Here is a 27,795-nt window from a genome sequence, read left to right as displayed (position 1 = left end):
AGTACCATACGTAGTACGTTTTGTCAAACATTCAAAAGTACCCAAAAAACAGGTGCTTTCCCCAAGCTGTTGGGGAAACAAAAAAGTGAATTAATCAAGGTGTTTACTGCACATTTTACTACTGCTTAATACCTTCCTGGAAAAGGGGGACTGGAAAATGATGACAAATGTAATTAATATTGTCTAATTGACAGTCTGACAAAGTGTTTTTCACACCAACAGTTCATTGGACAGATACAACTATGCTACAAATTCATTCACAACCAGAATAAAACCACACACAACCACAAGCTTCATAAATTATAAGCTTGGAATAAAGATGACTTCTGACAACCAGGAAAGCTTCTGGCTTGCTTCCTTATATTTTGCTGGATTTTTGCTAAATCTTTTAGCTGCTGATAAAATTTAAAGGAGATGATTTCAGAAACTAGGCTAATAGATGGTGGTTGCTGCACAACAAACATGGAGGGGGGAACATCTGCAGAGGTCATTGATACATAAAGGAAAAGAAAAACCAAAGAAAGAGTGAGGGAAAAATCAGCTTCAATAACAGCTTATATTAACTGTACATTTAAATTGAATTAAAACCTTTCCACATCTATCCACAAATGATTAAGTGTGGCTGGTTTAACTAGAGCAGCTCAGTGCAGAGAAACCTTAGCTGACGATGTGCTGCTGGCCGCAGTGCTGCTTCAGAGCTCACACGGCCACACCTGGCATTTTCTGCATTGACCTCAGAAAATCCAGAAGTTCTCCTACAAATCACTGGGAATCTAAATGGGAATGATCTTTCTGCAGCACAACGAGAGACAAACATGCTCCAGGTGACATAATTCACCTCACAAGTGAAATGACAGCAGAGGCAGAACAAGAACAGCAGCTACAGGTAACCTGAGGGAAGGTGACTCCCATGGGAGTGAAGCTGCTCTCGACAACCTGTACCAGAGCCTCACCACCCTCACAGGGAACAATTTCTTCCCAGTATCCCATCTAACCCTGCCCTCTGGCAGTGGGAAGCCATTCCCTCTTGTCCTGGTGCACCAGGCCCTTGTCCAAAATCCTTCTCCAGCTCTCTTGGAGCCACTTTAGGCACTGGAGGGGTATCTGAGGTGTCCTCTAGGCTGAGCATGCCCAACTGTCACATACTGAACAAGGGTGGGAGGTCAGGGCAGCAGCAGCTGCCCAGGACACTCAGCACCAGAAGCCGCAGAGCCCTATGCCCTGGGGCCAGCAGCCTGTGCAGGGCGGGATGAAGAATGCCCAAAACCCTCCCCGACCCAGCCTGCCGCCGCCATTTCACCCCTCAGAGCGCGGAGGGGGCGGGGCCTGTCACGACCCCGCCCAGGCCCCGTCCCCTCTCGCGTCCCCGGCGCTCCCGGCCGCCATTTCAGAGCCGCGCGGGGCCAGCGGGTTGGGACATCTGGCAGCGGCCGAACGGCACCTCCGGGGGAACTGCGTTGCCTCCGGGGCCTCGCAGAGATCATAAAGCGGCCGGAGCCTGGGACCCCAGGGGCTGCGGAGCCGGCGCTGACCACTGCGAGTGTGTCCGAGGACGGCCGCTCCCAGCTGTGAACCGGGAGAGCGCACCCGAGGTCTGGCCGCTCCTGGAGCCTCCCTGCTGTTCTCTTGTGGCGTCTGCGCCGTTAGGAAGCTCTGCGTCCATCCGTCCATCTCCCTTCTGTAACCCGGACTGCCCAGCTGAGGGCACTTGGCTCGTTCAGCTGGAGCAGAGGAGACTGAGGGGAGGCTCCTCGGGGGCTGCAGCTCCTCCCGAGGGGAGGCGGAGGGGCAGGGGCTGAGCTCTGCTCTGGGACAGGGCCAGGAGCCCAGGAAGGGCTGGAGCTGTGCCAGGGCTTGGGATGGATCTCAGGGCAAGGTTCTTCCCCCCGAGGCTGCTGGCACTGCCCAGGCTCCCCAGGGAATGGGCCCGGCCCCAAGGCTGCCAGAGCTCCAGGAGCGTTTGGACAGCGCTCTCAGGGATGCTCAGGGTGGGGATGTTGGGGGGTCTGGGCAGGGCCAGGAGTTGGGATCAGCGATCCTATGGGTTCCTTCCAATCCAGGACACTGTGATTTTATGATTCCATCTTTATTCACAGCCAGATACAAACATTTGTCTTTGTGCTGCTGCTTCCATCTGTCGATTCCCACTGCACGTGTCTCTCCTATGTCAGAACCACTTTCACCAAGGGCTTCCTGGGTTACCCTCTTTGACTGAGCCTTTTTCATTTTTCAAGGTATCCCAGGAAATGGCATGACAAACCTGTGGCATTCATGTTGCATCATTTTGAGACGATTTCAGACATGACATCTGGCTTTATGTTGCTGAAATTCCACATTCTATTGAAACCTTCGGGCTGATGTTTTCATATTGAATAGAAACACCATCAGTGTTTCTGTTCAATATGAATATTTTCTGTAATAGACCATAAGTACATTTAGTAAAAAGGGATAATTCCTGTAAAAGCCGACACAGTGTTTCACAGGACAACACCTTTTAATTGCCAGCACATCTTAAGTAAGTGTTTATGGTGATAGATGAAATTATGAGTTTGCAAATATATTGTCAAATGATAAAGGCATCAACACTTCAGTGTTGTGCTCATGGCCTCAATTTTTGAAGATTTGAGACCTACCTCATGTTCAAGAATGGGATTGTTAATTAAAACCTGGATGATACATGGAAAACATCGAATGTACAGTAAAAGAAAGTTGCCACTGATGTGAATGACAATATTGTGATTTTGGGGCTGGCAGGATGAGCAAATAACAGATGCACAAACGTCTTTAATGTTTTATGAGTCCTTGAAGGATATTTCCAAACCTGTCAGGCTTGGAATTTTCATGTGAGGATTCCCCATCTGGCATTGTGAGCTATTGTAGAGAGGAGAAGAAAATGACAATATTTTTAACATCGCTCTTAATCTAATATCCTCATTGGACTCTTCATGCAGCTGAACACTGGGATCTCTGTCACACTGTGCCTATTGGATATTGCAGAGGCTGTGCTGTCCCTGACTGTCACATGTGGACGATCAGGACATAGCAGGTTTCTGGGCAGCTAAACCAGAAAACATCAGTGCAATCACGTTGGGAATTTACCAGACAAGGTTTTGCTAGAGGTACATCAGGATAGGCAAAGAAAATATATTTGTACTTTCGTTGTGTAATTTGCCACATATTCCAGTAGACACAGTATTTCCACATGTGTGCACTGAAATGCCAAAGAACCCAAATTCCTGTCTTGCTGCAATTCCCATCCTTCAGGTGAGATCTCACTCTTCTAGACTTGAGAAAGGAGCTAGAGAAGGAGAAATTTGATTTTCAGGTGTGTCACTCAACTAAGTAAAACTCAAATCATGAGTTGTCTGTTAATGAAAAGGAACATCATGTATTGTAATGCAGAAGTATTCTGATTTTTTTCTCCCCTGAAGTTGAGTACCTTAACGCAGGATTTACAGACCTGAAGCTTAGATGTCACACACTAAGCATGCTGCTTTGTACCAGGGTATTGCAGAGCACTGTTGGCAATGACAAAAAGACTTCTTTTTCTGCAGAAAAGGGAATTTTACTCTCACAGATTACTCCTGTGCAGTGGAAATAGGTGCAGATACAAATGGATGCCCTTGGCTATGAAAAGTGAAAACGGAAGAGGGAAAACACTTGCACAGCTGGTCCCTTCAGGGCGCTGCACAATTTCCCTCAGCACAGGGAGGTGCTGGCCACCAGCTTCTTTGACAGATCATCATTTGCATCTCATTTACACAGGAAGCGTTAATCTTTTAACCAGTCACCAGCGTTCCGGTGGGTTGTGCCCGGGGAGATTCCCTGTGCCCGGGTTTCGGCTGACACTGGCCCTCAGACGAGGCTCGGCTCGGCTGCCGCGAGCTCTGCCCGCAGCCGTTGGCCCCAGGGCTGCCGTGCTCCATCTTCCACCCGAGCCTGGCTCCCTGCACAGGGCACCACTCGCGTTGCTTCTCCAAGAGCCCGGACGGCCACAGGAGGCACGTTCTCCTCCGGGCTCCTTTCCACAAGAGCAGCCGGACCTGCGGCCGGAGCGCACCCGCCGTTCCCGAAGCCCCGAACCGTCGCGGGGAGATTTCTGTGGTTCCGCGGAGCGGCCCCGGCCCCGGCCCCACTCCCGCCCAGCTCCGCTCCCCTCCCCCTGGCGCGCGGTATGCTCCGCCCCCGGCCGGAACTTGACGGACGGGCGGAGGAGCCAATAGCTCGCCCGGCACGTGCGCGCGGCAGCCAATGGGTGTCGGCGGGCGGTGCGGGGGCGGGGCCGTGGCGCTGGAGCGGCTCGTTGTGCGCTGCGGACCGATCGCCTCCCGCTGCCCGGGCCCGGCCGCCGCCGCCGCAGGTGAGGCCGCGCGCGGGGCTGCGGGGCCGCGCTCGGGCAGCCTCGGCGGCGCCCGCGGGGCTGGCGTGGGAGGAAGCGGGCGATGGGGCCCGGGCGGCGGGGCCGAGGCCTGGGCCTGGCGGGGTAGCCTGGGCCTGTGGGGGGAGGGGCAGCGCGGGCCCGGGGCGGCGGGGTCGCGGCCTGCGGGGCCCGCGGGGGCCGGATGGGGCACGGGCGGGGAGCGGGTCCCAAAACCACCGCGCTTGCGGCGGGAAGGCCGCGGGTCGCGGGGCCGCGATGTGCTGCGGGTCCCCGCCGCTTCTCAGGGCCTTTCTCCGTCCGATTAATGGCCTCATCTTTCATGTTTATTTTGTCCGTGTCTGTGCGGACACAGCTTTTAAATCTCCCACGTTGGTTTGGACTGGTGCGTCCTCGTTAACTGGCGGTACCCGAGGGTCCGTGCCAGCGAGGTCAGTGCCGGTTGGCATCAGTGCTGGCAGCGGGTCCGGTGATGGTGTGGTGAGTGCTTGGGGCAGCAGGAATCATGGCTAAAGCAGCAGTCGCTGTTGTTTGTACTCGTGGGAGCAATTGGAAGCTGAGCTTTTGCTCTGTTTTAGCGGTTGGAAGAGGCAGGACTGTCCTAGGGGCCGTTTCACGGCAGTACCTGAGGGCTGGGGTGGGACAGTCGTGGGGAGGCGAGTGCTCTTGCCGGATTCTGCACTCCTGGAAGTGAAGGAGCGTTTGTTTGGCTTAGAGTTGTATCCCAGACTTGCTGGGAAAGGAAGCACCATTTGTTGCATGAGGACTTGCACTGGGATCCTGTGATCACTTAATGAGGCATTTGTGGAAAACAAAAGAGGAAAGAGTAATTCCTTTTGTTAACACCTGTTGTTATATTTGATCACTTCTTGAGATCTTTGTATTTTTGTTCAGTTTGCTCCCTGATTGTGGGTGTTGACTGCTCACATTGCTCGGCTCTCACCTCTTTACAAGCTGTTGTTTCCCTGTACTCATGTTTTAACCACGTTTTTTTTTCTGGAGCTGTGTGAACAGTTCTGCGACTTGTGTATTCCCCATTATAACTAGGACGATGCACATTTTCCATAGTCATTATCAAACCTGTAGAGTTGATGTGATTTCTTAGATTCCTGTTGAGTCCTGGGTTATGTTTGTGTGTGCGATGAATAATAAAATCAAGAGTCCTGAACCTGTAAGTCTGTGTTGCGTGAGATATTAGTGTCCTGGTTTTTGCTCTGAAGCAGAGTATGTAAAATTCTTCCAGTGGTTTCTGTGATTCAAGGTGTTCATCTGTCTGGAGGTACAGCTGTGATTGCAGTGGCTCTCCCCTGGCCTGATTGGAATATGAACAGGAGTATCTTAAGCTGGTGTGATTGTTATATGTTGTACAGTGGGTTTATAGCTCTGCTGTGGGTGGTTCTGCAGGACCAGATGAAATCCTTAGGGAGTTGTCTTGTGCTGTACCAAGTTTGTGAAAACAGCAGCAGCAGTAAGCATAGTCTGAATGGAAATGGGAATGTTGTGTGTAGCAGCTTACTTACCTGTATTTGTTGAACAGTGTCTGGTGCTGACATGAACTTAATGTGAAATGTGCTGTATGCTCTGAATTCAAACACTATTTTATTTCTGTTTCTTGCATGCTCTATCACTTTTTTTTTTTTCCTGAAAAAGCCCTCCTTGTCTTGATGTGAGATATGGCATTTTCTTTTCAGCTTTTGTATCAGCCTGCTTTCTCTCCTGAAGCTTGGGCCTCTATCTTGTTTCTTGCTTATTTGTTGTGAGCTCTCTGAATTGATTCCCAAAGTTATTGGCTGTCACTCTGACCACATGTGGATAAGCTGCCTGTGAAGTTGGTAGACTTAGTCATCAACTTTAGAAAGCTCAAACTTGCTATGTTTTCAGACTTCAAGAAGTTTAGAGAAGCTGTTCTTTCTGCACTTCCAGGTACTTTAGAAGCAGCCTTGAAGGCAGTGGCAGGAAAGTCCTGCTAGTTTAAGCATTTAGGGAGAATGACAGAGTTCAGCAAAGGAGAGGTGGTGAATTTTGACTTGTGCTGAAAATGATCAGGAGACTTCTCCTGTCTGATGTGCAGTTCTGTATTCGGGCACCTGCAAGCTCCAAACTGCTGGCCTAAATGATCCATTTGATTATACAACCTCGTTATATGTAGGTGATGTATGCAAAAATAGATTTTAATTTTTTTAATTTTTTTTCTGAGGGGATAAGGTGGAAATAAGCTGTACTGGGAAGGCAGAGACATTCTTCATGTGTGGGTTTGATGCCTTTGGATCTTTTTTTTTTGTTTGTTTTGTTTTTAATATTAGTAGCCGTGGCATAGTCCTACAAAGGTATAATTTTCTTATCTCCTACTGCTTCCGTGGCCTCCATGTGGGAGCACAGCAGCAAAACAGTGTCTCACCAGGCCCTCAGAGATGAATTTGCAGCTAGTTGTTTTGTGCTAGTGAACAAGTCAGATGCTGTCTTTTCCTCCTGTAATTCACTTGCCTTCCTGCCCCATCAGGGTGAAAGTATCTAAAGATGGGTCAGTGTTATCCAAGGTTGGATGAATGTGTGGAGCACCTGTTGTCAGAGAGTGTCTGGAATCTACAGTTCTTAAGTCCACTTCTCATCTGCCCTCTCCCTCAGAAAGGAATCATTCCCTCACAACACAGTTGTCTCCAGATGTCTTTTGTGTTGGTGAAAAAATTGCCAAAGGCAATTTATGGTCAGTCTGACACTGTCTAGAAAAAGGAAGATAATAAACTCTTTCCTTTTTTTAATATCTGCTTATCAGAAGTCTGTTTCTTTTAAAATACCAGTGCAAAGGTGAGATAGTCCAGGCTGCACAAAGTTCTTCACTGTTTCTTTGCTACATAAAATTTGGTGGTGTTAATTGGCAGCATCTTTGACCCAGTGGCAAACAACTGTGGAATCACAGAAACCCAGAATGGCTGGAGTAGGGAGGGACCTTGGAGACCATCTTGTTCCACCCCCTGTCACAGGCAGGGACACTTTCCACTGTCCCAGTGTGCTCCAAGCCCCGTCCAGCCTGGCCTTGGACACTTCCAGGGATCCAGGGGCAGCCCCAGCTGCTCTGGGCACCCTGTGCCAGGGCCTGCCCACCCTCCCAGCCAACAATTCCTTCCCAATATCCCATCCAGCCCTGCCCTCTGGCACTGGGAGCCATTCCCTGTGTCCTGTCCCTCCAGGCCTTGTCCCCAGTCCCTCTCCAGCTCTCCTGGAGCCCCTTTAGGCCCTGCAAGGGGCTCTGAGCTCTCCCTGGAGCCTTCTCTTCTCCAGGTGAGCCCCCCCAGCTCTCCCAGCCTGGCTCCAGGGCAGAGGGGCTCCAGCCCTTGGAGCAGCTCCGTGGCCTCCTCTGGACTGGCTCCAGCAGCTCCACGTCTTTCTTGTGCTTTTAAATGTATTGTGCTGCTTGGATGGTGTTGATGTGAAACTCTGAGCAGAGCCTGGTATCCTCTATCTGTCAGGGCTGGCTGTTAACCTGGGAAGATTGGGAAATCTGGATCTGGCAGCAGATGTTCAGTGTCTCAGCCACAGGTGTCTGACTGCCCTTGTTCCTACTGCTGGAGCTGAGAGGGGCCCCGATCCCTGCCATGTGTTGGACCAGCAGTGATGGTAATTATGGCCAGCCTGTATCTCATTTCTGACAACATCCCAATGATGATTAATTTTGTTCCTAGGAATTGAGTGTAGTTCATCAGTCTGCTAAAGTAAGGTCATTGCTCTGAAGAATGCAGCTTATTTTTTGGCCTTTTTTGTCTCTGAATGGTAATACAAGCATTGACAAAAACACCTTGATGATATTATTATATGGACATGAATAAAAACAACTAAGGGGGATATTTAAAAACCTTCCAGACAAATCTGATTGCTAAGGAACATCTAAAACTGCTTTGCTGAAATATTAAAATTATGACAGTTGAGATTTGTTAGACCAAAAATGTGCTTAAAACTAAGTTAATGCCCAGTGTTTATAAAACAACATTTAAAAAAAAAAGGGCTTAAAATATGCTGTACTGAAATCAGTGATTCAGCATATGGAAATAGAATTTGTGGAAATGTAGCAGCAGATTTTAGTAATGGCAGCTTCTGGTGCTGAGCTATTTTTACTGGCAAAGTGTTGGAATCTTAGGTGCAGTCAAGCTGAGAAGAGCAAGGGTTGTGTCCTCGTTTCAGGTGTGCAAAGGGGAAAATAATCAAAGAGATGAGATCTGTTACTTCTGGAAAACCCAGAGGGTTGGCAAGTAGAAAGGGTTTGTTTGGTTGCCAAATTTACAAACAGAATTTACATATCAGTGTGAAAGGATCATATATGTACAGCATCTGTAGCAACATTAGAGTTTCTGGGTAAAAGAATCTTCCTGTCTAAAGACAGATGTTTTTTTAGTGACCTTCAATAGCATGTGTCAGCAGTGAGTTAGTTTCATTTTTATGGGGAGAGAGAGGAGAGGTAAAATGCCAGTTGAATCAAACTGATTATTTAATTTAAAGTTTTCCTATTTGCTGATTTAAGATACTGTGGCTGCAGAGCAGAGGAATTCAGATGAGCCAGAGAATATTGACCTGATTGATTGCTCTGGGACAGTAGGAGAACTAGGGTTACTAGCTGGGAGAAAGAATTGTGACACCTCTTCTGCCTTTAAATTTTTGTGTGCATCCAACCATCATGTTCATAGTTCAGGAAAATGGCTTTTCCAGTGGAACTTAGGGTTCATTCTCATGAAACACAGCTGCCACTCAGCCTAAGCAAGGAAAGGTGAGACCAAGACTCTTGGATTGTGGTCACAGACTCTTGGAAACAGCATCAGGCACCTCTCAACCATGGCACACTCCCTCATACGTGATTTGGTTTTATTCATAAGAAAAGCATTACCCTCTGCCCTCACAAATGTGCAACAAAATGATCTGTTGGAAGACTCAGACATGTTGCTTGGATCTGAGTTGAGGCTTTGAAGTGTGTGACCTGTACTCGCTGGGATGACCTTTGATTCTCACCTTAATGCTATTTTCCCTCATACACTGTATAAATTCACTGTTCTTGAATTTAAGAGACAATCTGGATTTTGTGATTTCTCCCTCCCCCTCAAATGGCTTTTGATGTTTGGTCAAGATTTAATGGGAATTTGAGGGAATAGTGCATGAATATATGGAGAATCAAATAGCAGTGCAAGCCCTGTACCGTCCTTGTCCTGGTGTCTGTCTGTGTTCATGGACAGGTCTGTCTGTGTGCTTATGTGCTCCTGGGTGCAATATGCAGAGCTGTTGGGGACATGAAAAGTTTGTATAAAGAATAAAAGGTGTTTTTTTGTAGATTATGGGGAAAGGCTCTGTGATGTAGAGAGGTCTGGATTAAGTAATTGAGAGAGATGTGTTCTGACTGTGGAGTGCTAGGAAACTTTTTCTTGGGAGGCAGGTAAGCCTAGGGGAGGGTTTTCTGCTGGTGTGGGTATTGAAGTGAAACCTATTCTGTTCTTCACAATGATTTCAGAAAAGAAAATATGTTGCTTTTTCTTCTGCCAGTGTTTGTCCTTCTGTGTTGTGCTTAAACTCTTACTTCTCAATCCTGGCATTACAGCTGCCTGCAAAGCAAGTTTTTGTGTGACAACACTGTGTTGAATAGTTCTTGAAAACTGTTTTCCTGAAACTGTTTAAATTCATGGAGGCTTTTCAGACCCTTCTACAGGTGTGACATTGGTTTTGGCATGTGTTGCAGCTTGGACATCTCAGCACCTCTGCACCTGCCTTCTGGATTGGTTTGGCACTTGCCTGAATGCAGTAGTGTCCTTTTTGTTCTGTTTCAGGTGTGGTCTCCAAGAAACAGCTCAGCAGCTTAAGACAAGATTGTTGTCTCAGTCAGCCTTGGCTCTGGGTGGTAGGCATGTCAACAGATATCTGTGTGCTGGAGAAACAGAAGGGCTCTAATAGTCTTGAGGTTCTACTTGAAGCACCCCATTTAGATTCTTAAATACACAGGTAGAGCTAAAGAACAAACATATGAGACTGATGTGTGAGTTGACGACACAGCTCACAAGCAGAATTCCCCAGCATCACTGGTTTCAGAATTCCTGTTCCTTTACCAATTACAGCACCAACAAGGAGATTTCACCAGTTCAGGGACTCTGCCAGGAACTGTCCACTGAAGCCCTTCCTGTATAGTGTCCTGGCTGATGCTGACTTGCACTTCACTGCAAAGAAAGATGGAGATTTTGGGTGACTGGTTGGGTCAGCAGCCTCAGTTCTGCTGTGGTCTAAGGACCATGCTGTGCTCACTGTGGCCCATTCCCAGTGCTCCAGTCAAGGTGCCACAGAGCTCATTGGTCCAGGAAGAATTTCCCATCTTAAGTTCTGATCCATCATCCATCCTACCTGAAGAGCCGCCTCCATCTCTGGGGACCCCAGTGCAAGAAAGACATGGACCTGTTGGAATGAAGCCAGAGGATGCCATGGAGATGCTCTGAAGGCTGAAGCCCCTTTGGTCTGGAGCCAGGCTGGGAGAGCTGGGGGTGCTCACCTGGAGAAGAGAAGGCTCCAGGGAGAGCTCAGAGCCCCTTGCAGGGCCTAAAGGGGCTCCAGGAGAGCTGGAGAGGGACTGGGGACAAGGCCTGGAGTGCCAGAACAAGGGAGATGGCTTCCCAGTGCCAGAGGGCAGGGCTGGATGGGATAGTGGGAAGGAATTGTTGGCTGGGAGGGTGGGGCTGGCACAGGGTGCCCAGAGCAGCTGTGGCTGCCCCTGGATCCCTGGAAATGTCCAAGGTTGGGCTGGATGGGGCTTGGAGCAGCCTGGGATAGTGGAAGTTGTACCTGCCTGTGGTAGGGGGTGGAATTAAATGGTCTCTAAGGTTTCTTCCAACCCAGCTATCCTGGGATTCTGCGAGCACCTGTTTAGATGTCTTCGTACTAATTTGTGACACCAGCAGTGGTTTGGTGCCTTTTTAGTCCTGTGAACAAGGTGAAGGTAGACAGAACCTCTTGCCTGATGTTGAAGACAGATAGTTCTTCTTGCCAGTGTTCTCGTTTCACATGATCTCCACAGATCCATACAGGTCTTCCTTCTTAGAAAACTGCAAATCTTGCAGTGAAATAATTAATAGCAATGTTTCTAGAATTCTGAATGAAGATACAGAGTGTCATTCGGAAAAAACTTTGATTGGTCTGTTGCCAGAACCATTAAACCTGTGGGATCTGGTGTGCTTTTGTGAGGTGATTGTCATGGTCAGTGCAAGATTTCTGCACATAATGCCCATGAGAGCTTTTCAATCCATTCCTGAGAGTGCTGGCCTGGCTGAGAGTGCCTGAGCAGTCATTGGCACAGGTGATGAAGTGTTGGGCTGCGTGGATTTGAGCACCTCCAGAATTAGTGGAAGATTCAGGCACAGCACACCTGGTTCCTGTTGTTGCTCTGTGCACTCTTGGCATTGTAAGTTTTAAGCATGTTACCCAAGGAAGAAGGTGGCTGCTGCCCTTTGAAACAAGTTTCTGCAGCATTTGGTTATTTTTTTAAAAATTGTCATTTTAGGAAGTGCAGTGCAGTGGAACCTAGTCTTAAAAGTTTTAGGTTTTGGGGGCATAAAAATGAAGCCCTGTTTTGGAAAGGTTGCAAACTACCAGTCTCTTTTCAGTCAGCTTTCCTAAGTGGAGCTGTTGGGCCTTCTTGCCATCACTGACCTATCCTCTGGGAATATAAATGCGTTCAGTCTTTTGATTTATGTCATTGTGGATTGGCAAACGTCAGTTAATGAAGTTCTAGATGTGAATTAACACATCTAGAACTGGGCAGTGCTGTCTAGAACTGTCTAGGCCTGGTTCTCAAATCTGTAATATTTACTGATAGAAATGGATTGTTATCTCTTTGGTAAAGAAAGATCAGGACATTCTCTCAGCATATTTCAGTAAGAGCAGAATAAAAACTTGTTTTCCAGTGTAGCATTGCTTGATTCATCCATCCTATCTTATAGCTGCTTTTCATTTTGTAAATCTTTTCAGTATGCAGAGGTTACAATTCTTCAGGGGCTCTTTTTAACTTTGCTGGCATGAGAACTTTTCACTTGTTCAGGAATACACCTGGTGGAGGTGGGCAGTGGGAGCGTGACCTGCAGGTTGTTCTGGGTGGGGCTTCTTCAACTCTGACAGACTTGGGGCCATGACCATTTCCCTGGGGAGCCTCTTCCAGAACCTTTTCATAATGCCCAACCTAAACCTCCCCTGACACATTGAGAAGATCCTCGACAGAACATCAGCATCAGGCTGGGCACAGACTGGAAGGGGCACAGCCCAGGGGGGCTTTGTCCAGGGTCTCTCCCCAGGGGCACCAGCTCAAGCTGTTCTGTGTCACTGTACCACAAAGGAACTGGAGTCTGGGACTGTGCTATGGGAAACCTGGGGCCGAGCCGGTGAGAGGAGCTGGTCTGACTGGGAGAGTGTGGGGTGTGCAGGGAGTCACACGGGGCCTGTGGGGTCACTGGAGCCACTGGTGCAAAGGGGCTTTGATCCCAGCAGTACCAGTCTGGGGAGCTGCCAGCGGGACCACCAGAGTGGCATCAGAGCAGTTGAATGTGGGAGTTTCCTTAACACCTCACCAGCAGAGGAAGTGGTTCCCCACTGACTTCCAGGCTTGCTGGACAAGGTTAGTCCTGCAGCAGATTGTGTAAGTGCTCAGCAAGAGATTAGAGAAGGAAAGAAGCATCTTCTCTCTCAGTGCTCCTTTAGCTCTTAACTGTGCCTTTATTGCTCCTGCATGCTTTGTTCCTGGTATCCCATGGAAACGTTTGACAGGCCTGTGTGCAAGGGCTTCTAATTTTTACTTTCTAAAAGCCTGAAGAAGAGCAGGTGTCAGCTGCCTTTCCACCTTCTAATGGCTCTGAATCAGCACTGCCCAGGCACAGGAGTATCTGGAGGTGTAGACTGTGAGTACTGCAGACAGGTTAGAGGATGTGGAACAATGATGGAAAGTCAGTAGCCATGTGCCAAACTCTTGTAAATTCTGCTTTATGCCAAATATAAGTGTGGTAACTTGCCATCATGGTGTGCTGGGAAGGTTTCTCTGCTTGGTATCTGACTGTGGTGCCTCCTCTTCAGGCAGCAGATACACCCTGGAGAATTAAAAAAAAATGCCAAAACACCAATCCTTAAGTGTCTGTTATTGAAATCATTACAATATATAGCAATTTCCTAATCTCAGCAGGAAGGATTTCTATCATAAATAAATTACAATAAAGGGCATATTTGGTTAAAATGAAAGAAATTTTAACTTTTTACTCTTAAAAGTGGAAAAATCTCAATGTTTCTTCCTTTGCTTACTAAATATTCTAGTTGTGCTGTACAACTTGCACTCATCAACATATTGATGTGTTCTGCTAGTAGGGCTTGAATTTTGCAAAGGGCAAAGGCAAGCAAAATTGCCTTCTATTCAGATAATTCTGAAAATGCATGTTACGTGGGTTTGTAACTCTAGACACAGTGACCAGAGGCAGTTCAGCTGTTTGAGTGTTGTTTACCAGAACAGGAAACTTCTCTGAGATTGTGGTCAGAGCCAGGAGGGAATGTGTATTTAATGACAGAATTTGCAGTACAACTGAGATGACCTGGCAGCTTAAAAGTTGTCTGCTGCAGGGAGTCTCTTCTCCTGCTTCCAGCTTTGCAATGCCTCCCCCTGCTCTCCTATCCTGTGGCATTAACTGGTGCTTATCTTGCTGCAAGGAAAGCAGATTAAAACTGCTGACACAACAAAAAGAGCTTCCCTCCTGTGTGGTTTTCCATTGCTTTCACAGTACAGATTGGTTATCCTGTGAGCAGAGGGTGCTGGAATGGGCTTGTGTTGACACTTGAAACACAAAAATGGGGGTAGAACCTGATCTGTGGGTAAAGGGGAGCAAGAGCTGCCAGCTCTTAATGCTTCAACATATTGAAAAGATAAAGATTAATTTAAAATCCATACTGTGTTAAATCTCAAATTAGCATAAGTCTTCTCATGGTTTATTCTATAGTGATGTGCTCAGGTATTTGTTTAAAAATTTGATCTTCACTGTCAGACATGAATTAACAGCAGCTGCTGGTAAAAGGCCTGGAAGTCCCTTCATGCAGGGAGCATATTCTTTCTATACTGAGGATTTCTGGTTTCTGTTTCTGACTTCTTCCATTGTTCAACTCCTGGCTGTTAGCAGCGGTGCAGTCCCTGGAAAGGCTTATTATTTAGCAGATCCAGATCTGTAGATCCTGTTGCAGAAACAGGGTTTAGATATCCCAATTTTGACTGTTTCGAAGTAGTTTAAGTGCTTGAAGAACTAGAGTTCTAGCAAGCCATGAGCAGCTTGAGTCTGGTGTGAGTTTTAGTCAAGTAGGTCAAATAAAACACCAGGATTCAGTCCCTGATGGTGGACTGAGGCAGAGAGTATCTTCCTGTGATAGGAATTCTGGATGTTTTCTCAAGGCTTTCTTTAAAAAGCTGCACAAATAGAAACTCTGTTGAATACTCAATGTGCCCCCAAGTCAGTGTGCAGCACAGACTCACCAGTTTTGTACACACAGTTAAGCAGCACCAAAGGCAGCATTAAACCATTACAGGCCTTGAGGTGTAGGGTATACAACGTTTACAGGGGAAAGTTTTCAGAGAATTAATAGTCCCCAGTTGAAACACTGAACTGTGTCAGATCTTGTGGCTTCTTGTCTGCATGTCTGAAAGAGTTCTGGGCATAAAGTTGGAATTCAGGTTGAGGTGGCAGTTTGGTTGTGGCTGGTCAAGTACCTGGACATGGGGGACCTGATTTTTACCTTGGTTTTTGGGAATACTTTGGTGTTTACACAAATGTCTTCAAAATCTATCTTGATGCTTTTTGTTAATGTAAAAGACTAGAAATCCTGAGGAGCTCTTTAATGGTACATAGTTCTGTAAAATGAACTGTTTGTGCTTTTGAAAGAATGAATTGTTCTGGAATTTTCAACAAACAGCATTTTGTTTTCTGAGCTGGAAAAAAAGCATTGCTGAAGCACTGGCTTGTTCCCAGTTTTTTAAATAAACATTCAAACTTATTTCAGGTGGAGGAAGTTTGGTTTATGGAAATGTGAAGCTCTAAATCTCACTGCGTATTTTTTCACTTTGCAGATATATTGTAAAATGTCCAATGGTTATGAAGATCACATGGCTGAAGACTGCAGGGATGATATTGGTAGGACAAATTTAATTGTGAACTACCTCCCTCAGAATATGACACAGGATGAATTACGGAGTCTGTTCAGCAGCATCGGCGAAGTGGAATCTGCAAAACTTATTCGAGACAAAGTTGCAGGTATGATTTAGTATTTCAGAAATTGTCACTCTGTGTTAGACTGCTCCAGCAAATACTTGATTGAATACAACTTAATGTAGAAATACTAAATATTTGTGTAATCAATCTACTGACAAGTTTGCCTGGAACATCAGTAGTGCCAGGATTGGGTATTAGGAGGAAGGAATGCTCAAGTCTAAAATGACTATTGTGTCATTAAGAATTCTAAAAAGTACAGTTCCAAAATTTGAACATTAATAGACAGGTCTAAAACCAGTTTAGATTTAGTCCCCAGCTGATTAATTCTTCCTATAGTCTGGGTGGTTTTGACTCCACCAGAGCTTTGAATATACAAACAAACCTTTTGTTCTGATTTTGATCAGTAAAATAAAGGTGTGCTGAGGTTCTGAAGTAGCTGTAGGTCTTATCACTGTTGGGGAATTTAACTTGTAAGTTTCTTAAAAAGGATTGGTAATAATAGCAGCTTTAAAATATGAGAAGAATGAATTGTTCTGACTTGTGAAACTTAATGTTTCCTTGAAGCAAAGCAAATGCTGACAGACCAACTGTTTCCATATCTGTTTAGTTGCAGGAGGTTTTAGCTGCTCTCTGAAGAAGTTTTAGTCCTTGCATTGTTAAAATACTTAATTTACAAGTTTTGGTTATTTTTGTTCAGAATTTGCAGAATCTTGGATTCAGTGAGAGCACTTGGTTGTTTCTGGAGGGGGAAAAAAAAAAGTGCTGTTAATTAGCTGTGCACTGGTGTTTGCTCCCAGCCTGCAGCTCACTGCTTATGGAATTCTCTGCTGCACATGCTCAGTGTCTGTTTCAGAATCCAGCAATACTGATCGTTATCTAATTCATAAAAGAACAGGCCTGAGACTGCCCCCCAGTCTGTAAAAGCTGCCTGGGAGCTGATGGAATCCATGAGAGATCTTCGTGCGTCATCTTTAGTGCTTTATTTGCTTGAGAATACCCATGAGAACTGAAGAATTAAAAACTTCAGAATTTCACTTCTGAGTAGCCTCTCCTATTTCCATGTCTCTGGCTTTCCTGCTATCTTACAGATTAAATATCTCATGATGTCTGTCTGAGTCTGTACTTAAGGGATGTATATGTTCAGTCATGATAAAATTACATAAATACATGATTTCTTTGAATGTTTTGGTAGGTGAGTGTTTGTCCCAGATGTTGCCCTGTGCTTTGCAGCACTTAGAAGTGGAGGCTTACTCTGAAGGCTGGTTTTGCAAGGAGTAAGATTCCTTGTTTAGTGATAGCAACTCATAGCTGACCTACACTTTAGACTGTAAAATAAGCACAGAATCACCTGCGTGGGAGGGAAGGATATTTTCAATGGGAAGAGACTTCAGTGCCTGAAGTTGAGAGCCTGCTCCACACTATTACCTGTACACTCTGGTAAAGTTTGGTTAACTTTAACTAGGAATTGACAGTGCTGGGTAATTTAAAGTCCAAAACACACACTTGTGTGCTCAAGGTTGTTCTTAACCTCAAGAATCAAAAGTAAAATTGCTGTTATTGTTGCAGAGAGTCCTTGAGTGCCTGTGGACAGAACACTGGCTTTTCTCTAAAGTGGTTGCAGGTGCTGGATTCTGTATTGCTGCTGTGGTCACACCTCTGAATTTTGTTGCTACCTAATTTTTCATTTGCTTGCAACACTATTAGGAGCCGTTATCAGTCGTCTCCATGCTTACTGATAATTCTGGAATATCAGTGCTGAAGAACTGGCTCCTTCTGAGCATTTTTTCTTCCTCTTGCTTTTGTTTCTGCCCCTCAATGTTCACATTACATTCTCTGTTCTCAAACAGATGAGTGTGCAGCAGTCCCTGAACAGAAAAATCCTATGGCACAGTTCTTCTTTTCTTGTGCCTTCACTTGGCATTTCTCTGACCCTGTGGCAGACAGCAGGAAACTGGAGCTGCAGAAAAACCTGTTCAGCTCCCTGACCTTGGTTTCTGGTCAGATAAGTCATAATATTGGCATGTGTGATAGAGCAGGTTGAGTGGCCTGGACAGGAGGGAGGGCACCTTTTTGCTTTTGTTGGAATTATACTTTTTGGATCAGTTTAATTCTTTTCAATGAAGTCTTAGCTTTTGGTGCTCCTGTAATGTTTTAATAATCAGAGTGTTTTGTCTTTGAAATTCCCTTTATTGTTTGTGTTTGCAGAATTAAAATCAATGTTTAGTTGATAATGCTTGCTTTTTTGTAAAACATTGAATAACATACATTTCTTCTCAATTTGTTGTCTGTTAATGAAACATGGGGCAGAAAATACTTCTGCCTGGAATGTGGTTTTTCATGACTTACTGAACTAGCATAAGAAGCTTTCTGGAGGCCAATTACTGGCATTCAAGAATTGATTTGAAAGCCAAAGCTTGGGTTCGTTTGAGTAAAGTATTTTATTATGATCATTACATATGTTGCTGAGTTTTGCTTCAAGTTCAGCAGAGTATTGAATAATCTGTGTTCCATGTGTTAGGTTGTGGTTATAAAATATAAAGAAAATCCTTGAAGCCTCCAGACTGCTGATCCCTTTATCTCACTACTGATGAGCATTACAGGAAGTTGAAAGTAGCAGCGAACTACAGTATCAGTTCACATTCCTTACCAGGAGCTTTTGGCTTTGTGTACATATGGGTTATAACCATTGATAAAGGTGTCACTGTGTGTCTGGTTTGTTGTTTGAGATGTGACAGCTTTTTTTTCTCCTTTTTTTTCTTTTTTTTTCAGTACCTGTACACAAAAACTTGTGCACAGTAGATGAACATGAGAAGGATGCAGGGCTCCTCCTGATCATATTGGAGGAATAGACTTCTGGGCTTTGCATTTCCCAGTTGCTGTAGTGCATTCCTCAGCACTTCCAGACATGGCTTTGCTTGACTTGTCATGAGTGACTCAGTACTGGGGGTCAGAAGGCAAATACTGGGTTGTTGCAATGTGGCTCACTGTACTTGTGTTTATGGCATGTCTTGGACATCCAGGATTTTCATATGATAATTACAGAATTCATTGGACACTGTTCTTTCTGTCAGGTCTTAATCAAACAGCAGCCACGCCTTGGGGCTTTGAACCCTAAGGAAATGTTAGAAGGCTGATTCCCAATATAGTATGGCACAGTGTCCAACCTGCAATGTAACTTTTTGCTGGGTCATCTCCTGGCCTGTCATGATGATTGCTGATCATTGCCATTGGTCTGATTCCATCAATGAAATCCTCTCGTCCTGTGGCTCTGGCTCATGAGGCTGAAAGCAAGAAGTCTGGGGTTGGTCCAGTTGACCTGCACCAATCAGACAGTAGCCCTGCAGCACTGACTGCCAACACAGCACTGCCAGACTTGTACTCTGCACTCACTCCCTCAGTGGGATGTGTATGGTGTTAAATGTCCATGCCTTGGAGCAACTGCCTTGTGCTAGAGATGATCCAACAGAAGTAATCTGTCTTGTACTGTATTTTGCATGGGGCTGTTTTGACTTTGCTGCAACATCCAGGTTCTGGGGTCTGGGTAAACATTTCTCCTTCAGTACCTGCTAATGCAGGAATGCAGGCCTGTGGGCCCCTCTGGGCTTATTCAGTTTCTTGCAGCACAGATGCTTCTGCTCAATAGCTCTAAATTTTCTAAATTTTTTCATCTTTAACCTGCTGTCCATGCAGCTGTACACAGGCTGTTAGTCCTTCTGGACCAAATGCTGAAGCTGAAATTAGTTGGTCAAGAGTATTCTAGTTTCTCTGTCTTCCCTTACTCTGCTGAAGTATTGGTACTTTCAAATGTGACTGTCCTAAAGCTCTGAAAAGCTTGAGTTAAATTTTTTTGTGGAATTACTAAAAACAAAAAGCTGCCAAACTCACGTGCAATGGTGGCAGCACATAGTAATATTCAAAATAATATTCCTGCTTATTGGAATAATTGTGTGAGCTGTGGGGTGCTCCCACCAGTGATACTGTATGTAACTGTCCTCAGAGTGCAAGGGAAAACAATTCAGCAAAATTACCACAAAGCTGTGTTGGAGGAGTTTAAACTGGATATTAGGAAGAGTTTCTTCCCCCAGAGGGTACTGGGGCACTGCCCAGGCTCCCCAGGGAATGGTCTTGGCCCTAAGGCTGCCAGAGCTCCAGGAGCATTCAGACAATGCTTTCAGGGGTGCTCAGGGTGGGGTTCTTGGGGTGTCTGTGCAGGGCGAGGAGTTGGAAGGGCCCCACAAGGACCATCAGTCCAACTCAGAATATTCTAGGGTTCTATTCTAGGATCTTATGAACCATTTTCCCCATGTGTTTATGGTCTCAGACGTCTGTGGGATCTATTTGTTGTTCCTGACACCGTATCCCTGCTCTGAGTCCCTGGTGACAGGTTGCTGTGTACACCTCGCTCTGTGCGGGTTCCTTCTGACAGTGATTGATTTTGTAAAGGAGGCATCCAACTTCCTGAGGGTTCCTTCCCTCACACCTTTGTACTGCCTGAGCAGGGAATGTTTTCACTCTGGTACTCATGACTTTCTGCTCTAGTAAGTGTAGGATATGATCCTTCACACTGTTCCAAAGGCTGTCTGTACCTGTCAGCTCCCCACACACGGCTCCCCCTGTGCAGAGGCTGGGAGGAAGATGTGGGCTTCCTCTGCACTCTGCATTTGCTTGTGTCAGTGTGAGTTCTGATGGAACTTAGCAAAGGTCAGACTCTCTGATCAGCAACTGTTGAGGGAAAAGGGAATCTCTCCACTGCTGCTGGAAAGCATGGAGCAGAAAGGACAAGGGTGACTTGTTAAGGTTGTATGCAGGAATTTGGGGTCCTTCTCAAACATTGCTATTGTGATGTCTCACACTTTGCAGACATGCCGGGGACACCTTACTTACAGGACCAGAAGAGGTCACTTTCAGGTAGTTGCAATTCTTCAGGAATGGACATAAAGCTTTACCCTTTCCCTGCCTTTTTCTTTTCATGTATTCTCTGGAAGACTCACTCAGAAATTATGCAGCTAAAAAAGAAATGAATGTCCTTGTCCATGTGAGCTTTTCAAGCAGAAAGGGGAGGAGGATTTTACTGCCCAGCTGTCAGGTGCTGTAGGGTGGAGAGTAGCTAGCTCAAGTTCATGTGACAGGGCAACTACTTGTTTCACCAATGCAGTGAACTCAGTCTAGAAAGGTAATTCTGAAGTGTTCTTGTTTGTGGAAAATACTTAAGTATTCTCTTTGGCTGAAATAGATTCCTTTTGCATGCAAAACACCCATGAAATTGTTTATGCAGTTTTGCTGTTAACTGTGGAATTGGAATGCATCATTACCTCTGGAGTTTTTTTCTAGCTCTTTAATCACATTGGGTGGTATGTGATTTCTTTAAATGTGCATTCAAGAATGCCTTGTGGCAATGGTTAACTTAATGAGAAGTGCAAATGGTTTGCAGACAAACTGCCCTTATACTGAAAATATGAACATCAGCTTTGCCAGCTCCATTTAATTCCCTTTGTCATAAAGGTGGCCATATAAACTGCCTTGGAGGTAGTAACTGAGTTCTCTCAAGGGTATAGGAATACAGTTAACCTAAATCAAGAGAATCCTGAAATATCCTGAGTTAGAAGGGACCTATAACAATCATCAGTGCAGCCCCTGGCCCTGCCCAGACCCCCCAACATTCCCACCCTGAGAGCGCTGTCCAAACGCTCCTGGAGCTCTGGCAGCCTTGGGGCCGGGCCCATTCCCTGGGGAGCCTGGGCAGTGCCAGCAGCCTCGGGGGGAAGAACCTTGCCCTGAGATCCATCCCAAGCCCTGGCACAGCTCCAGCCCTTCCTGGGCTCCTGTCCCTGTCCCAGAGCAGAGCTCAGCCCCTGCCCCTCCGCCTCCCCTCGGGAGGAGCTGCAGCCCCCGAGGAGCCTCCCCTCAGTCTCCTCTGCTCCAGCTGAACGAGCCAAGTGCCCTCAGCTGCTCCTCAGAGCCTTCTCCTCCAGACCCTCACCCATCTTTCTAACCCTAAAGGCTGCCTGGGTTCTTTCAGAGGGATCAGAGCACAGCCCGTAGAAGCAACAGCTGTAGCAGCAGTTCTTGTGCTCTGATTCTAAATATTCAGGGCATATCTGGGATTGTCAGTGGATTTCTGGTACCCCTCTTCTGACCCAGAGTGCTGGCTGCTGTCAGGATGGGATGGCAGCAGGACAGCTGGACTTGGGGCAGGTTGCTCTGAGCTTTGTCAGGTGTACTTGACCAAAATGAGATTGGAGTTTTTGTTTTGGTTGATCCCTTCTTGAAGACAGGACTTGTTTAGCTGCCCCTTAGGCCAGGCCTATGTACCAGTCTGGTCCAGAGCAGAGCTTCATGAGCACTGTGAGCAGGCAGGGCAGGGCAGGGACTGGGCATTCTGCTGTGTTCAGCCCATGTGCACTCAGGGCTGCTGCTGATGTGCTTGAACCAGCAGTCTGATGTGGTCTCCAGCAGTCGTGGCAGCACCTGTTCCTGGAACAGCAGAGGCCTTGGCCAGAGAAAAGCTGCCTTGACTGAAAAGGATGGTGGGACTGTGCAGGAGGTGCCTGGGGCCTCTCACTCAGGCTGGGCAGATGGGTTCTTAGTGCTGCAAGTGAGGAGGACCTGTGTCACCAGGTGAAGGGCCTGTGGGTGTGTTGAAAACCAGTCCTTGAGTCTGGGGATCATCAGCACCAGGTGCAGCTGGAGGGGAGTCCCTAGTGAAGTACCCAAAGGTTTGACATCAGGGCCAAATCTGTTAGAAATGTTGGTCACTGAGCTGGCTGATGGTTCTGATGGCACAGTTGGTGTGTGTGCAGTGATGCCAGCCTGGGAACAGTGGCTGGTCACCAGGTCATGGTGCTGCCACTCAGAGGGACCCTGAGAGTGTTCTCTGAAAACTTTGAAGCAGGGCTGGCACAACAGGCAGTGACTCCTTGCTGTTTTGGGGTCATGGGTGTCCTTCCACTCTGTCTGGATACACTGAGAGGGTTAAATATATCCCTCCTTACCACACAAAAGTCATAAAGCCAGACCATTCCATGGCTCTGCTTCCTTTGCTTTTTTTTTCCCTTCATCAAGCTGCACAAATGAGCCATGTAGCACCATCTTTGGTTGTGTTCTAATATTTTTCAGCATGTTTTTAGGGGAAAGTATTGTTCCACATCTTATATTACTTTCATTCTCTTCCAATGAAGAAGTTGTGTTTCTGCCATGTAAAAGTTGGGTTCAGCTCAGCCTGTGATCAGGATGACTGAGCACTTGCTGAGGTTTTTGTACTGTAGTGTTTGCAGGTAAAGTGTTGTTATTTGAAAGTTAAAATTTCTTCCTCAAGAGAAGGAAGAAGTGATTTTTTGAGCCCTCAGCATCTTGAACAGTCAGATTTTTGTTCCAACAACAGGTGAACAAATTCTGTCCTGTTTAAAGAAATGAGATCTTGCAGTAAGTGGCAGGCATTTTCCTCCCAGACTCCCTCCAAAAAACCAGTCTGTGGTATTTCTGCACAGTTTTGGGCTTGGTGCTGTGTTCCCTTTACAAATTCTTTTCACTTCACAGAATCTCAGATGCCGGCAGTTCATCTGGAAAAGGAGTCCTGGAGCAAATGAAATTAAATCTCAATAGAGAAATGCTCTGGAGCTGAGAAAAAGGGAAAAAATAAAAAAGAGAACATATAGAAATTATAATTATACAAAGAGGCTTTGTGAAATAAAATTAATTACTAAAAAACTTCTACCCTTTTATTTTCAGGATTTAACGCTGTTATTCTTATGGTTGAATTTTTGCAATATTGTGGAGATGGTGAGATCCCTGTGAGCTCTCTGACCCAGGGTTGACAACAGACATGTCAAGTTAGCTTTGTAGCTTTTGTTTTTTTCCCAGAGAGGTGTCTGTTTGAGTTGCTTGTATTCATCTGTTTCAAGGCAAATACCACTGATTTTACATAAGAAGAGGAGGCAGCTTTATTTGTAATTTGTAATGTTTTGCTGAGTTGTTTGAAGGTCAGGCTTTGGAAACCAGCTAAATGTGCTTTTGCCCTTAAAACTTCTATAAATGAGACTCCATTGTTTGGTTGTGAAGAGAAAGAGAGTTGTGTCCTAAAGCCAGGGGAAGCAGTGGGGACACATTCTGGTCTGGAAAGACATTATCAATATAATTAGGTATTTTCTTTGTTTCCTTGCTAATTCCTTTCTGTTGCCATCAAGTGTCTGTTCAGTAAGATGTGCTGGTTTGAAGTCTCGAGCAGAAGTGGGAATTGGCTCAGTGAGCAGTCTGGGCCTTAGTCACAGGAACTGCAGCAAAGCTGGTTTCAGGTCCTGTAGAAGGAAGGTCCTGAGCTGCTGCATAAAGGGTGAAACATGGAAATGCTTAAAATATAAACCTAAACTTTCAGTTTTGCACTCTGTGTAGGTGGAGCAAGGTGCAGTAATTGCTGGTGTTTGTGTGACTGACCCAGCCCTACAAAAGCACAGGTGCTTCCCAGGGATCTCTCCAGGTTAGGCACAGCCCTGTTTGGGCTGTTTGGCTGTGCTGAGCTTTGCCCCCAGCCTGACACAGACACAGAACTGTGTGGAGTTTCTGGTGCTGTCTTGGTGGTTCAGGGACTAAATGATAGATTTGGCAGCATTTATGACTTAACTGGAGATAAGGCAGATGAAAGTATTTCAGAATGATTAATTGTTGCTTTGACAAATTCTTTGGGTAAACAAAAAAAATACTTGCTTCAATTTCCCAAAATCTGCATAGGAGAGGCCAGAATATTTTTGGTAGGCAAAATAAAAGTGAAATTTACAATTAACTGCTTCAGTACCTGCACTGAAGCTCCTGTACTCAGTTCTGTCTCCAGTAGTGTGTTTTCTGGAACTCACTGTGGTCACCATAGCACAAATGGTTGTGTCAGAGACACAGCAGCTGTTCAGTGTTACTGCTGGGGTGGATGAGAGGACATTGCTGAATTGTGGGCTAGGGGATTGAGTAAGAGAAAATTTTTGGTTCAAGCTATCTGTATTATCTTCAGCTTCATGTGTTTCCAGAGTAGCTGAGATACATCATCTATACCGTTAATGAAGGATTGAGTGCAAGGCTGGAGCTCCTCTGCTCTGGAGCCAGGCTGGGAGAGCTGGGGGTGCTCACCTGGAGAAGAGAAGGCTCCAGGGAGAGCTCAGAGCCCCTTGCAGGGCCTAAAGGGGCTCCAGGAGAGCTGGAGAGGGACTGGGGACAAGGCCTGGAGGGACAGGACACAGGGAATGGCTCCCAGTGCCAGAGGGCAGGGCTGGATGGGATATTGGGAAGGAATTGTTGGCTGGGAGGGTGGGTATGGATGCTAAATATGAACAAAAGCAGGGAGCACACCGTCTGTAGAAAAGCAGGCCACATAACTTTTTCAGTCTCACCTGAGAAAGTGACCTGGGCAGTCATAAGGAGGAATTAGAACAATCCTCAGAGATAGAAGAAGACAGCCTTGCAGCTGCTGTTTGTCAGATTCTTGTTTTCTTCCAAGAGAAGGTTGAGGGGTGGTGTGCCCCACTGACCAGTGATGGTGATGTGTTAGTTCACTGACCAATAAGAGTTTTACCTTTCTGTACTTTGGCATATTGGTCTATAAAAGAAGATCTGAGGTAATAAACCTCACTCTCCTGTTCAATTCACAAGAGAGTCCGTGCTTCTCGCTCTTCCCAATAGAGTGACAGGAGGGGAGGCCCTGGCACAGGGTGCCCTGAGCTGCTGTGGCTGCCCCTGGATCCCTGGAAGAGTCCAAGGCTGGGTTGTATGGGGCTTGGAATAGCCTGGGATAGTGGAAGGTGTCTCTGCCTTGGTCATGGGGTTGAATGAAATTGTCTCTAAGGTCCCAAACCATTCCATGATTCCATAATTTCCTGTATTTTAAAAAACATGGTATGAATTATATGCTAGAATTTATTCTGTTTATTACTATTACTGTCTATATTGTGATGCTGGAATTTGATCAGCATAGACATGGAATGGAAAATCATGCTATTAACTGTTAGTTTTGAAAATTGGCCATTAAATACTTCAGGTGTTTGTTCCCATCCAAAAATGTGTTTTGACAGAAGTCCTTCATGATGCTGCTTTCTTTTTGATGTAATGACACCTTGCAGTATGAAAACAAAACCTGCTAAGGATGTAACAAATAGCAGGTGCTATTACTGTGCTAATACTGCACAGTCAAGTATTCTGTCTTCTGGCTGTACAGGTTCAAGCTATCTGTATTAGCTTCAGCTTTATGTGTTTCCAGAGTAGCTGAGATACATCATCTATACCATTAATGAAGGATTGAGTGCAAGGCTGGAGCCCCTCTGCTCTGGATGCTGTTATCCTTCTCCCTTGGGGCACTGCTGGCTCATGCTCCACACCCTGATTCCCAGCTCATTTTCTATAGAACAGTCTCCAGCCAGTAAGTGTCCAGTCTGTTGTTGCTAGGGTGTCTTCCTCCCCATGATCAGGACTCTGTGTCTGTCCTTGCTGCATTCCACAAGGTGCTGTTGGCCTGTCCCCTGTAGCAGCCTGACCCTTCAGTATTTGACAGGTTCCTCCCAACCTGGTGATATCTCCAGTCTTGGTGAGAGCACATTCCCATCACCTCCTCTACAACATGGATAATGAGGTAAACTTCAGGTTCCAGTAGAGACCCTGCAAAATCTGCTAGTTCCAGGCATACAGCTAGAGTGTGTGTGAGGGGTGTGTGTGTGTGTTTTTGTGTCCTTTTGAGGATGGATGTGGTGTTTACCTTCCTTGCAATTTCCTAATCATTCAAAGATGAAACAGTTTTGGCAGGGACATGAACCTGATGCCTCATCACCATTACAGAGAGCCTATTTCATCCCCACCATGGGTTTGTCTGGGGGCACTTCACTCAACCAGTCAGTCCCTGGCTCAGTGTTCATCCACTGGCCTTTCTCTGGGAGCTCTTTCCAAAGTGCAGAGTTCCTGTTAAGACTCTGCTGATGAAGTGAGGCTCAGAAAGCATCCTGTGCCCCTCTGCTCAGATCACACGTTAAATCTGCTGCCATTCTTCCAGCCTTGTGCTGCTGGGACAACAATGGAACATTTTCTTGTTACCCTTGATATTATTCTTTAGTTTCATTCCATTGTTTTCAAGAACTGCATTTGAGCTCTGCCATTCCTCAGACACAGGGGACAGTGTTTCCAAATTCCTGCTTTTGTAGCTGTCACTTCTTCTGTCTCCTGTGCTCTCTGTTTCCCTTGGAGCTCTGCCATGGCTCAGCCAGGCTGCTCTGCTCACACATCTGTGTGTTTTCCTGGCTGTTAGGAAGCAGGATGCTGTGTGTGTGCTGTGACTCACTCAGCAGTTAGGGTGCACTCTTTGGATCACCTGCTCTGCCAGTCCTACCTTGCTGCACTTCTGCATTGTCATAAAACTTTTCGGGAAGTTTGATGCAGGATGGTTGTGTTATTTTCTGGGCTAATGTGATTCTGTAGCCCTGGTTATACAACAGTGTAACTGCTGAGGAAGCCCACACAAAGCACATCTGAGCACTTCAATGTGTTCTTATCCTCAGAAACTGTAGCCACTGCTTTGAATTCTGCTGATGCCTGCTATTTGACTTGGTACATGTCAATGCATTCACACATATTTAGGCTCTCTAGTTATCACTCATAGCACAGTTTGTAAAGCCAAACAAAAAATTCAAACCCAGCTCACATCCTCCAAAAACTGATTCCCAGTTCAGAAAACAAGTTCTAAACTAAGTTGCCATCATGCTGAAGTGCACTGACATAACAGGAGCCAGGTTTGATTTTGGGGTTTCTTATGGAGGACAGGATGGGGAGGATCTGAGTTAGCTGCTGTCAGTGAAATGCACTGGTGTGTATCAGACTCCTCAGTGAAGCTAGAATTGTCAGCAGTGGGCTGGGAATAAGGAAGGAGCTGGTGACTGAAGCAGTGTGTCTTGGGAGCTGGAAAAGGAAGCAGGGACATGGACAGAAACCCAAGTGATGCACGGAAAGAAAACCTCTCTCCTGAAAGGGCCTTTTATTATTGAAACAAAACTCGATTCTTTCTGTTGAAGGACTGTAGTATTTTGCTTAAAACTAGGTTTTGTAGTTACTTGGTTAATTATTCGTCCAGATAAGGACCTATTTGTTGCTCTTTTTTAGCTTTGTCTCTTGAGTTAATTTTTATATATGTATATGCAAGCTTTTAAAAATATTTTTTAA

At 46.0% G+C, this 27,795-nt stretch overlaps 1 protein-coding gene and 1 long non-coding RNA gene across 3 annotated transcripts in view; both read left to right on the top strand.

The window, feature by feature from the left end:
• Positions 1-1,361: 1,361 nt before the first annotated feature.
• On the top strand, positions 1,362-2,783 carry LOC117245573. Its single transcript, XR_004500372.1, has 2 exons — positions 1,362-1,592; positions 2,235-2,783. It is a non-coding gene; the product is annotated as an uncharacterized LOC117245573 (long non-coding RNA).
• Positions 2,784-4,253: 1,470 nt separating this feature from the next.
• Positions 4,254-27,795, top strand: part of ELAVL1 (ELAV like RNA binding protein 1) — a 46,095-nt gene continuing 22,553 nt past the window's right edge. The window contains exons 1-2 of one of the 2 annotated variants that reach the window (XM_015651769.1): positions 4,254-4,360; positions 15,477-15,660. In XM_015651769.1, the coding sequence (XP_015507255.1) occupies positions 15,489-15,660 (172 nt within the window). In that variant the 5' untranslated portion in view covers positions 4,254-4,360; positions 15,477-15,488. The remainder of the gene's footprint in view (positions 4,361-15,476; positions 15,661-27,795) is intronic. The other variant, XM_015651768.2, reaches the window with a different exon arrangement.

The sequence above is a fragment of the Parus major genome, chromosome 28, assembly GCF_001522545.3.
Source record: "Parus major isolate Abel chromosome 28, Parus_major1.1, whole genome shotgun sequence".
NCBI lineage: Eukaryota > Metazoa > Chordata > Aves > Passeriformes > Paridae > Parus > Parus major.
This window is presented reverse-complemented; position numbering and strand designations above follow the sequence as displayed.